This window comes from Zingiber officinale, chromosome 11A, assembly GCF_018446385.1.
Source record: "Zingiber officinale cultivar Zhangliang chromosome 11A, Zo_v1.1, whole genome shotgun sequence".
Taxonomy (NCBI): Eukaryota; Viridiplantae; Streptophyta; class Magnoliopsida; order Zingiberales; family Zingiberaceae; genus Zingiber; species Zingiber officinale.
The window spans coordinates 16,668,946-16,682,669 of NC_056006.1; the positions used below are offsets into that span (position 1 = coordinate 16,668,946).

Genomic DNA, 13,724 nt, shown 5'->3' on the forward strand with positions numbered 1-13,724 from the left:
ACAAAGCTAACCGACAAACAATGAATTAAAAAGAGAGCCGGAGTGAGTCGTCGGAGCTTTGTGAATGTCGTTGGAGCGCAGAGTAGCAGAGTGATTGAACTCAGAGTTCTCAGCAAACAGATATCTTGAAGCTCCTGCCTGGGGCTTCTTTTATATGCTGCTCCGGGCGCCTGGATCCCTTCCGGGCGCCTGGAATGTGACGTAACACTCCCAACCAGCATGCTCCAAGTGTCAACGTCGTCCCGGGGATAAAAGTTGCCTCCGGGCGCCTGGTTCCCTTCCGTGCGCCCGGACTTCCGGCCGCCCGGACCCCCACTTTTCCCTACCTGCAAAACAGTGTTAGTCCGAGGCAAATAAAACCCTGCAGCACAGATTGTAAGCACATTTTTATAGATGCGCTAAGTAATAAAAATTAACAACAAGAGTATGACTTAGATTCCGTCTTTCCGAGACCGGAATCTAGTCACGATCTCGACTTAGATATCCGAAATGGATCTAAACCGGATCGACGCCTAATGTCCCCTTCCCGGGAACGCGTCCTCACAGTCACTCACCTCCAGTGACTTACCTCACTTACCTGCCAGACGTCCGGTCAGCCCGTCGACCCGTCTGGACTTCTCGCCAAGCGTCCGGTCAGCCCGTCGACCCGCTTGGACTTCTCGCCAGCTATCCGGTCAGCCCGTCGACCTAGCTGGACTTCTCGCCAAGCGTCCGGTCAGCCCGTCGACCCGCTTGGACTTCTCACCAGCTATCCGGTCAGCCCGTCGACCTAGCTGGACTTTTCCTGCACACTTGATCAAAGTGTCAGACAACAACACAACTAACTTAACCTATTTGTCATTCATCAAAACCTGGGTTAGACCGTTAGTGCTACCCGCACCAACAATAACAACACTCTAGCGCCAAAACCAGGACATATACAATGCTAAGTACTCTTAATACATAAAAAACAAATAAAGCATAAATGAAACCGGTAAGTCTTCTGACGTGACGTGGGAACCGGCAGACAGGATACTCTAAGTGACTCCGTAAACAACCTGGTACCTGAAAAAAGATAGTGTCCACGAGGGTGAGTTCAACAACTCAGCAGATACCTAGTTAACATGTATAGTAAACTATAACAAATAGTAATAACTATGGAGTACAGTCTCCTAGACAAAAATTGAAAATGCACAATAGAAAGGGACTGAAGAGAACTGTACTCACCAGGGCCTCCTATCAGAATAGTCAGGTCGTCAGACCGAGAATGTCATAAATCCTGTATGCATGTTAAACATATGCATCCATCCAAATGCAGCATATAAGTGCAACAAACACAATCAGTAAATGCATCAATGCATATGATGCTAATGACATAGTCACCCTTGACGCCAGTCAGCCATCTCACACACGATGGTGAGACCGAGTAAATAGGGTTGTGACAACCGTGCACTCTGCCATCACTGCTCCTGATGAGTGACCGAGTGGACGGGATACTGTCGGAGTACACCTATCCTCCTACCCCAAATCATAAGTGGGGGAGCACAATGCTCTCATCTCCCGGTACACGATGACGGGGAGGAATCTCTGCCGGCTACCACGCTGCGTCACACTACCTATGAGCGGACCAATGGAGCCTAACAAAGTGCAACCGTTTGCCGGCTACCATGCTACTATACTAAATCAGCGGAGCCTAACAGAACAGAACTATCTACCGGCTACCACACTAAGTCACCGGACCAGTGGAGCCTAACAGCAGAACTGCCACACACCTGCCTGATATACCACTAACCCATGAGTAGTGGTGTGTACAGATCCATGTAACTGGCGATGTGCTCGACAATAATAGAGCACACTATCGCACAGCATGCAATCATGCGAGATGATAGATAACACTAAGCATGGCAATATCCTAAGCAGCATAGCAATATCCATATATATAAAATATGTACCGTAGTATCGATGGTCAAATCTGAAGACCTAAGGTACACAGGTCAAGTAGGGTATAAAAACCTAGGTCTTGAGCATAATAAGGCATGGTATGTCACTACCATATGAGCATATATATAATCATGTGGGTATTAACATACAATGCATAACAGGTGAGCAAATAAGCATGTAACAGGAATCTGGTAGTGACATGTCGAAACAAGAACGAACATAATTATTACTAAAATTTATAACCTACTAGACATATCAACATGACATTATCAAAGATAAGTCAAGGTACCCGCCTCCAATCGAAAAGGATCGTATCCAGTCCAAATCCGACGTCGAGATACTCTTCTCGCGTCAAAGTCCTGTCGTACATGGTATCCAGATTTAGCTAATTACATATAAATAAATTAGCTAAATCTAATCCTCAAAAAGCTAACATAAATTCAGATTCAATTATAAACCCTAATTGGATCATTTAATTCCTCAATCGATTCTAACTAATCCATTCGAATTAGGGCTTGCAATCAGAATAATTAATCATAGCCTCTTACCCGATTTAGCCCTAATTCAACACATATATCAAAATTTCTACCTCTTACCTCAATTCGCAACCATGCCTTGTGCTGGAACTCAGGGTTTGCTATTGGAATACTACACGACAGAGCTTTCCACTCCCTCACAACCCCTGATTGTTGATGCACAGTACACAACACCCTGCTGCAATCCTTCCCTACGGTTCAATTCAAGGTGAAATCAAGATGGAGATCATAAATGCCACAACAATAACCTAATCTTACCTCAACAGGGACCTTGGTCAGCAGCAAGGAAGAAGAACAAGAACTGATCAGGGAATACAACAAGAGATTGATCCGACACTTCCCCTCCTAGTCCATCACCGGAAGAAGATTACAACAAATAAAACCAATATATCACCTGAATCCCAAGGCAACGCACCTACCTCAAAGACCACTGCTAGGGCACAGAGGAAAGGGCTCGGCAGAACCTGGTGGCCGGCGACAGTGAGGTGCAAAGGTACGGTGGCGGCTGTAAACCCAAAACTAGGGCACGGACACAGTAAGAGAAGAGATGGTCAGCGATGGTCGGAGGGCGTACAGTGGATTGCGGCCGGCTGTCGTCGCTAGGGCAGAGGGAAGGGGGCTCTGCCCGACGATTGGCGCTAGGGCTCGGGCACAGAGGAGGCGGCCGGCGATCAGCTAGCGTCGCTGCGCTAGCTTCGTGCGTGAAGAAGGCTCGACAGTGGCACGCAAAAGGGAGAACTAGGGCAGAGATCGGGAGAGGGAAGAGTAATCGGCGACAATGGTCTCGGCTTTGTATGCGTGGGAGGAAGGAAAATCGCCGTGTGCGGTTAGGGCAAAGAAGGTGACGGCTTGGCGCGAGGAAGAGGGAGATCGCGCGTGAGAGGGCTCGGGTGAGGGCATGGGAAGGAGAAGATAAATAAAAGAAAACAAAATAAAAAGGAAAATGAAACTTTTCCTCGTTAAAACGGGGTAGCCCAAACATGCTTTCCCAGGGCCTAATATTATCCCTGTAAACTCGTCCATACGGTCTCCGAAAAATTCTCAGAAAATTTCTAAAAATTCCTGAAAATTCCCTTATTATTATCTGCCCTTTTCGGTATTTTACATTCTCCCCCACTAATAAAAATTTGGTACCCAAATTTCGTTATATACCATCAGTAAGTAATAGAAAAAGTTAAACAGTATAAATGTTGAACGGAACCATAACTTACATATCTCAAGTGAAAAGATGGGGGTATCGAGCTCGGATCGTATCCTCGAGCTCCCAGGTAGCCTCCTCGTCCGAATGATACTGCCATCCGACTTTAACCAGCCGGATAGTCTTGTTTCGCAACTGACGCTCTTTCCGGTCTAGAATCCGTACTGGAACCTCCTCATAAGTGGCGTCAGGCTGAATAAGAACTGAGATATCTGTCAGCACATATGCTGGGTTGGCTACGTATCTCCTGAGCATGGATACGTGGAACACGTCGTGAACGCCTGCCAGGGACAGTGATAGTGCCAGACGATAAGTTAGTGCTCCAATCCTCTCCAAGATCTGGAAAGGTCCAATGTATCACGGAGCTACCTTACCTCTGAAGCCAAATTTCTTCACCCCTGGTGAAACTCACAGAAAAACATGGTCGCCCGTAGAGAACTCCAGGGGTCTGCGTCTCCGATCAGCATAACTCCTCTGGCGGTCCTATGCCTCTGACATCCTCCGTCTGATAATACGGACCAACTCTGTCTCCTGCTGAGCTCTATGAGGTCCCAACAGCTGGGTCTCCCCATCCTCATCCTAGAGGATGGGTGCCCGACAAGACCTACCATACAACGCCTCAAACGGTGCCATCCGGATACCCGAATGAAAGCTGTTGTTGTAGGCGAACTCTACCAATGGCAAATGGTCCTCCCAACTGCCTCCAAAATCCATAACACAAGATCTCAGCAAGTCCTCTAAAGTCTGAATGATCCGTTTTAACTGTCCATCTGTCTGCGGATGGAAAACTGTACTGAAACGGAGCTGAGTGCCTAAGGCTTGCTGCAAACTCTACCAGAAATAAGACGTGAATCGGGGGTCTCTATCCGAAATAATACCCAATGGGACACCATGTAATCTGATGATCTCTCGGCAATACAGATCTGCCAATCGATCCAGGGAATCAGTCTTCCGGATCGCTAAGAAGTGCGTGGATTTGGTTAATCGATCAATGACTACCCAAATCGCGTCATGGCCTCGTCGTGTCCTCGGCAAACCCACCACAAAGTTCATGGTAATATGTTCCCATTTTCACTCAGGAGTAGGAATCCGCTGAAGTAAGCCGGCGGGTCTCTGGTGCTCGGTCTTCACCTGTTGACAGACAAGACATCTTACTACAAATTCCGCGATGTCTTTCTTCATACCGTTCCACCAGTAGGAATGCCTCAAATCTCGATACATGTGGGTCCCGCCTGGGTTGACTGCAAATCGAGAGCGATGAGCCTCCTGAAGTAGCTCTTGTAAGACCGGGTGAGACAGAGGTATGCATAATCTGCCTCGGAAGTATATAATACCCTCCTCATCTCGTGTGAACTCGATTTGCTGCCCGGAAGCTATCTGGCTGGCAATAAACTGCAAATGCTGATCACCAGCTTGGGCCTCTCGGATCCTCGTCTTGATCGACGACTAAGCAACCATGGTGATCAGAATACCCTGCTCTGTTTGTCCCTGCTCCTCAAGGCCCAATTCCGAGAATCCCTGAATCAAGTCTGTGACCACTACTCAGTGGCAAGCCAAAGTCTCTCTGGACTTCCTGCTGAGTCCATCGGCAACCACATTAGCTTTCCCCGGGTGATAATTAATGGTACAATCGTAATCCTTCAGGAATTCCATCCATCTCCTCAGTCAGAGATTAAGTTTCTTTCTAAGTGAAGAGATATTTGAGACTCTTATGGTTAGTAAGAATCTCAAATGTAACACCGTACAGATAATGCTGCCAAATCTTCAAGGCAAAAATAATGGTGGTCGGCCACAAGTCATATACTGGGTAGTTCTCCTCATGCTCCTTCAACTGTCGAGAAGTAGGAGACTACCCTGCCGTGCTGCATCAAAACAGCGCCCAAATCCTGTAGAGAAGCATCGGTGTAAAGTACGAAGTCATCCTCTCCAGAAGGTAAAACCAATACTGGAGCCGACACTAATCTCTGCTCCAGCTCCTGGAAGCTGGTATCGTAGTCCTCGGACCACGTGAACTTCCCGTCTTTCCTGGTCAGGCGTGTCAGTGGCATAGCTATGCGGGAGAAACCCTCGACGGAACGTCTGTAATATCCTACCAGTCTCAAGAAACTGCGGATCTCCTACACTAATTTTTGACTGCTCCCAACTAGTGACAGCCTCAATCTTCTGAGGGTCTATTAAAATACTTCGGCTGGAGACCACATGGCCCAGAAAATCGACTGAAGATAGCCAAAAGGCACACTTGCTGAACTTCGCGTATAGCTGATGTTGTCGAAAAGTCTCCAAGACTATGCGAAGATGCCGTGCATGTTCCTCCTCGGAACATGAGTAGATCAATATGTCGTCGATGAAAATGACAACGAACTGATCTAGATACTCCATAAAGATGCAGTTCATCGAATCCATAAATATCGCTGGAGCATCGATAAGTCCAAATGACATTACCAAAAACTCATAATGTATGTACAACAAACATTCTCAACCAGAGATCCCTGATAACAAGTCTGAAATTTGATCACTAAATACAAATCACCAAAGAATAGATCATCTAATATGAGAGCATCACTCCATCACAAGAAATACTACATATGTGGGAGCAACACTCTACCACCAACGAGGCAACCTATATGAGAGCAACGCTTCAACACAACAATCCAAAGTATGTGGGAGCAACGCTCCACCACACACAATCCAAAACATGTGGGAGTAACACTCCACCACAAACAATCCATAACATGTGGAAGCAACGCTCCACCACAATCATCTAAAATATATGGGGGTAATGCTCCACCACAATCAATCCATAATATGTGGGAGCAACGCTCCACCACAAACAATCTAAAATAGGTGGAGACAACGCTCCACCACAATAATTCATAATATGTGATCAAGACATCTCACTATCCAACTAGAGACTGCACGAGATCACTATACCATATATCACTGTGGCAGCCAGGGGTATAATAACCTAGTAATCAAATCAAATCCATCCTCAACTCTATCAACATCCTAGTGGGTCACCTACTAATAGGAGAATTAGTTGATAGTGTAATACAACAAATGATATAATGTAGACACTCAACATTCTACATTCAACATAGGTAGAATCATTATGATGTCACCAACAATACACCCGGCACACGTGCACACACAACATAGGTATGATCGACATAATTCTCCAATGAGTGCACACCCAACACACCCATAACACAGGTATAAATCAGCATGATACCTCCAACAATGCATACCGAACCCGTGTGCATATATCAACGTAGGTATAATCGATAATACACCTCAAACAACATACACCTAACATACATACATCCATACCAAGAGTATAATCAACGTAATACTTCCAACAAATCATAATAGACTACGAGTGTACACACAGAACAAATATAATCAACAAGATACCTCTCATAATACATCAAACACATGTACACATACCATAACACATATTTAATCGACATGATACCTTCAATAATACAATCAGACACGTACACCGAACTATATAGCTATAATCCACAAGGAAACTACAATAATCATATCGGAACATGTATACAAATACTACTTGCAAATGGATAGTCTATCACAGAACTCCTACAACACATAACAATCATATGTACATGCAACATAGATATGAATAATCAGCATATTTAACTCAATCAACCTGGCATTCCCTATGCAACCTTCTAAGTTATCCAACTAGGTACATACAGTTAAAAATTAAAGTACCCCATGGAATAGGATACATCGAACCTCTATAGACTAACCAGGTTGACAATGATACACGGCTAATTCAGTCCTTTCCACGTCAGTACAAGCCATGTACTCAAATGTGCTCTAGACACCTAACTAAGCACAAATAACCCAAAGATTTGAACCTCTAAAAATAGAGTATGACAATCCCCTACTGATCGAACCAACAAAACTAAATCGGTCATCTATTAACTGATCAAGATTACATTAATCCTCTTCAAGTAACTATGGTAAATCAATCCATGACTACCCAAATCAACAAATGTAAATCAGACTTCTACTGACCGATCTAACAAAAGTAAATCAATTATCTACTGATGAAATTAATTAAGATAACATGGTATTCTACTGGCTAAGTCAACCTGAATATATAGATATCATCCACTGTCCAGCAGAGGCTGATATGTGCCTCCATCTTCTAACCAACTAGTAGTAACAGAAGCTAAAACTACTGGGGGTATGTTATGAAAAATCACCAGAGACTATAATCCTTAATCTCTATTAAGGTCGACCAAGATCAGTGGATAACCCATCACATGTAATATGTGCTACAACAATCAGATAGGTACTAAGTAAAAAGTGCTAATACATGTCATAGTTATCATAGTCAACAATGCATATACTAACAAAAAGGTAGGATAACAATATATCAACATACCTCTTATAGCTTGGAGATGTCCTACTGCTGCCTGTTCCCAAAACTCGAAAAAGTCACATTGAGAAAACTAAAACACAAAATCCGAAACACAGGAAATACGACTCGTATACCTGGCTCTGATACCAAATAAATTGTCACGCCCCAGGGGAGTCCCTGTCCGAAGAAATTTCAGCAGCATCTCCCCTGTACGGGTGACAATCTGAGACATATATACAATGCCCTCAGGGCCACATATACCTCGGCCAACACGGCTGGGATAATAATAATGAAATAACTAAACAACCACGCAGTTATATATGTAGCAGCCCACTCGGCTATATTAAAACTAAAACACAGCGAAAAATGATAGAAAACCAAATACAAACCAAAATACAAAACTGCTAGCTGGCTAGGCTTACACAACCATCAAACAACACAAAATACCACATAACAACACTCCAGCGCCAAAACCAGAACATATACAATGCTAAGTACTCTTAATACATAAAAAACAAATAAAGCATAAATGAAACCAGTAAGTCTTCTGATGTGACGTGGGAACCAGCAGACATGATACTCTAAGCGACTCCGTAAACAACCTGGTACCTGAAAAAAGATAGTGTCCACGGAGGTAAGTTCAATAACTCAGCAGATACCTAGTTGATATGTATAGTAAACTATAACAATTAGTAATAACTATGGAGTATAGTCTGCTAGACAAAAACTAGAAATGCACAATAGAAAGGGGCTGAAGAGAACTGTACTCACCAGGGCCTTCTATCAGAATAGTCAGGTCGTCAGACCGAGAATGTCATAAATCCTGTATGCATGTCAAACATATGCATCCATCCAAATGCAGCATATAAGTGCAACAAACACAATCAATAAATGCATCAATGCATATGATGCCAATGACATGGTCACCCCTGACGCCAGTCAGCCATCTCACACACGATGGTGAGACCGAGTGGGTAGGACTGCGGCAACCGTGCATTCTGCTATCACTGCTCCTAATGAGTGACCGAGTGGACGGGATGCTGTCGGAGTACACCTATCCTCCTACCCCAAATCATAAGTGGGGTAGCACAATACTCTCATCTCCCGGTACACGATGACGGGGAGGAATCTCTGCCGGCTACCATGCTGTGTCACACTACCCATGAGCGGACCAACGGAGCCTAACAAATTCCAACTATCTACCGGCTACCACGCTGCTACACTAAACCAGCGGAGCCAAACAGAGCAGAACTGTCTACCGGCTACCACACTGAGTCACCGGACCAGCGGAGCCTAACAGCAAAACTGCCACACACCTGCCTGATATACCACTAACACATGAGTGGTGGTGTGTGCAGATCCATGTAACTGGCGATGTGCTCGACAATAATGGAGCACACTATCGCACAACATGTAATCATGCGAGATGATGCATGACACTAAGCATGGCAATATCCTGAGCAGCATAGCAATATCCATATATATAAAATATGTACCGTAGTATCGATGGTCAAATCTAAAGACCTAAGGTACACAGGTCAGGTAGGGTATAAAAACTTAGGTCCTGAGTATAATAAGGCATGGTATGTCATTACCATATGAGCATATATATAATCATGTGGGTACTAACATATAATGCATAACAGGTGAGCAAACAAGCATGTAACAGGAATCCGGTAGTGACATGTCGAAACAAGAACGAACATAATTATTACTAAAGACTATAACCTACTAGACATATTAACATGACAATATCAAAGATAAGTCAAGGTACCTGCCTCCAATTGACAAGGATCGTATCCAGTCTAAATCCGACGTCAAGATACTCTTCTCGCGTCAAAGTCCTGTAGTACATGGTATCCAGATTTAGCTAATTACATATAAATAAATTAGCTAAATCTAATCCTCGAAAAGCTAACATAAATTCAGATTCAATTATAAACTCTAATTGGATCATTTAATTCCTCAATCAATTCTAACTAATCCATTCGAATTAGGGCTTACAATCAGAATAATCAATCATAGCCTCTTACCCGATTTAGCCCTAATTCAACACATATATCAAAATTTCTACCTCTTACCTCAATTTGCAGCCGTGCCTTGTGCTGGAACTCAGGGTTTGCTGTTGGAATACTACACAGCAGAGCTTTCCACTCCCTCACAGCCCCTGATTGTTGATGCACAGTACACAACACCCTGCTGCAATCCTTCCCTACGGTTCAATTCAAGGTGAAATCAAGATGGAGATCACAAATGCCACAACAATAACCTAATCTTACCTCAACAGGGACCTTGGTCAGCAGCAAGGAAGAAGAACAAGAACTGATCAGGGAATACAACAAGAGATTGATCTGACACTTCCCCTCCTAGTCCATCACCGGAAGAAGATTACAACAAATAAAACTAATATATCACCTGAATCCCAAGGTAGCGCACCTACCTCAAAGACCACTGCTAGGGCACAAAGGAAAGGGCTCGGCAGAACCTGGTGGCCGGCAACAGTGAGGTGCAGAGGTGCGGCGACGGTTGTAAACCCAAAATAGGGCACAGGCACAGTAAGGAAAGAGATGGCCGGCGATGGTCGAAGGGCGCACAGTGGATTGCGGTCGGCTGTCGTCGCTAGGGCAGAGGGAAGGGGCTCTGCCCGGTGATTGGCGCTAGGGCTCAGGCACAGAGGAGGCGGCCGACGATCAGCTGGCGTCGCTGCGCTAGCTTCGTGCGTGAAGAAGGCTCGACAATGGCATGCAAAAGGGAGAACTAAGGCAGAGATCGGGAGAGGGAAGAGTAATCGGCAACAATGGTCTCGGCTTTGTATGCGTGGGAGGAAGGAAAACCGCTGTGTGCGGTTAGGGCAAAGAAGGCAACGGCTCGGCGCGAGGAAGAGGGAGATCACGCGTGAGAGGGCTCGGGTGAGGGCACGGGAAGGAGAAGAAAAATAAAAGAAAATAAAAGAAAATAAAATAAAAAGGAAAATGAAACTTTTGCTCGTTAAAATGGGGCAGCCCAAACAGGCTTTCCCGGGGCCCAATATAATCCCCGTAAACTCGTCCATACGGTCTCCGAAAATTTTCCAAAAAATTTCGAAAAATCCCCTTATTATTATCTGCCCTTTTTCAGTATTTTACAGTGAAGCTAGGTAAAGGAAGTCCTATTGAGTGAAGCCAGGCAATGGAAGTCCTAGTGAGTGAAGCTAGGCAACCCTAGGAGGTAACCCTAGGTTATACTTGAATTTTGTTGACACTGTTTTTATATTATGCTAACTCAGTGTTGCAGGGAAGTTCAGCTAGGTCGACGGGCTGATCAGGTAGCTGACACGAAGTCCAAACGGGTCGACGGACTGACCGGACGTCTGGCAGGTAAGTGAAGGTAAGTCACTAGAGGAGAGTGACTGTGAGGACGCATTCCTGGGAAGGGAACTTAGGCGCCGATCTAACTTAGAACCATTTCGAAACTCTAAGTTGAGATTTTGACTAGATTCTGGTCTTGGAGAGACGGAATCTAACTAATATTCTACTTAATTTTAAACTATGCTAATACTTTATTTTGCAGGATATATATCTTATATTTGTCTCTGGACTAACGTTTTCTTGCAGGAAGGAATATACTGGAAAATAAGGGTTCGAGCGCCCGGAGGCAACTTTTATCCATATCGCTTCGCCACGTGGAGCTCACTGACTGGTTCGGCTACGTGACATTCAGGGCGCCCCGAAAGGATCCGGACACCCCGAACCTCCTATATAAGGAGGGTGAAGGCTGGAGCAAAAACAACAACTCACAATCTGCTCTTCTGTGCTTCTGCTATGCTACGAAGGCTCTCCGACAAAGCTCTGTTTTTCTGTCTTATTATTTATTGTCGGTATTTTCTTTCTAGCATTTATGTACCTAACTTTTTGTAATCAAATATTTGAATTGCTAATGGATTACCCAACGAAAGCGTTCGACGAGTACGGGCTTTGGAGCAAGAGTTGCCGAAGGTTCCAAACCAAGTAAAAAATTACTTGTGTTAGCGTTGCTCTTTCTTTTTGCTTTTTCTTTTTTCCGCTGCGTGCTTACTCGATAATTTTAAATCGCTATTCACCCCCCCCCCCCTCTAGCGAATTTCTGATCCAACAAAAAGCACTCCAATTATGTTCACAGCCAGAAGAGCAGCATGTAAGGTTTAAAATCTTCATTGCAAATGTTTTTAATTCAAGCGTTGATGCACCATAAGAAGACCACCAATCATCTTGAAATGCAAAAACATATAAATTATAAGATTAATTTTATTACCATCCAATATTGATATTGCACAATATATTATTTATAAATTTATCTAGTGATTTTAAAGTTATTTGTCCGATAGTCATTGGCAAACAAAAAAGTCCTACTTTTCTGTATTTTTCTAATTGATTCATGACCTTATCTTGTAAATTCACACCTCTCACCAATCTAGATATGCACTTGTACAAACCCTCCCTCAATTATGTATCATTTTCTATGTCAGAGTTCGAGTAAAAATACTCTGGATTCAAGAAATATCTAGCTGCATGCAAAGGTTGATACAGTTGAACATTCCATCTTTTGTCAATGAATTCAAAAATGCTATGATATTTCTCTTCATTATTGTTAAATGACACAGCGATAGCTTCTTTGGCCATGTCCATTGACTCATAAATATAATTCATATGAGACCTTTTTTCACCGTCTACCAGCCATAATACTTTCACCAATAGATCACCAACTTTTAATGCAAAAATCATATTTTTTTTAAAACAAAGCATCAATATCACTTCTGCTACACGTTTTTTTGTGGCCTCTTTAGAAAATAGACTATTTGCCCACTTTTATATGTAAACATTTTTCTCATATTTGCTTTTTTACATAAAACTGCTTTCAAGTCATAAAAGCAGTTCTGAAATGTGTCTTTACGGTTCTTGTCATGTCTCTATGTCCAGTAAACTCTCTCATCATGCTCAATACTTGTGGTATGTTGTAAATATAATCATTCACCATCAACACTCGTTCATGTAATTTTCTGAAATAAAGAATTTTGAATATATCCTCGAGCAACAAATCTAAACAATGAGCTACACAGGAGTTCAATACAAGTGTGAAAATTGATTTTCCAAAAGATGACCTGAAAAATAAATAAATTTAGTCAAAAAATTAAAAATATAATTCAATTATTAATTGAAAGTAACCAAAATTTAAAATATTACCTGCATTGACATTGCGGCTTGCATTATCTGTTATAATATGAACCATATTATTTTCTCCAATGCAATACACAAATTTATAAAGTAACTCAAACATCTTATCCATTGTGTAAGAATAGCCAGAAGTATTAACTGATTCGACAAATACATTTCCTTTGGTACCATTCACCAAAAGATTTATAAGAGTCCTACCCTTTTTATCCATCCATCCATCTGCCATGATTTACACTCAAACTTAGCATGATCTTCTTCATGGGATTTGAGAAGTGATCAATTCGTATTTGTCAACTCCTTCAAATACTTAGCCTTCACTTCATGATATGATGAAAGTTTCATCCCCGATCCAAATTGTCCAATAGCTTCAATACAATACTCAAAAGAATCATATTTAATAGCATTGAAGGGAATTCAAGCATCATACATCCATCTTGCAAATTTCTCAACTACAATATCTTTTAACTTCTTTTTATTTTCATCAAATTGTC

General features: G+C 43.0%; 1 protein-coding gene across 1 annotated transcript in view; it reads right to left on the minus strand.

Annotated features, from left to right (window-relative positions):
* The window catches only part of LOC122031263 (putative disease resistance protein RGA3), a 54,064-nt gene extending 40,605 nt beyond the window's left edge, over nt 1-13,459 (minus strand). Inside the window, exons 1-2 of the mRNA XM_042590398.1 lie at nt 13,243-13,459; nt 10,126-10,256 (exon numbers count right to left, since the gene is read on the minus strand). Coding sequence (XP_042446332.1) covers nt 10,126-10,256; nt 13,243-13,459 — 348 coding nt within the window. The remainder of the gene's footprint in view (nt 1-10,125; nt 10,257-13,242) is intronic.
* Nucleotides 13,460-13,724: the final 265 nt, after the last annotated feature.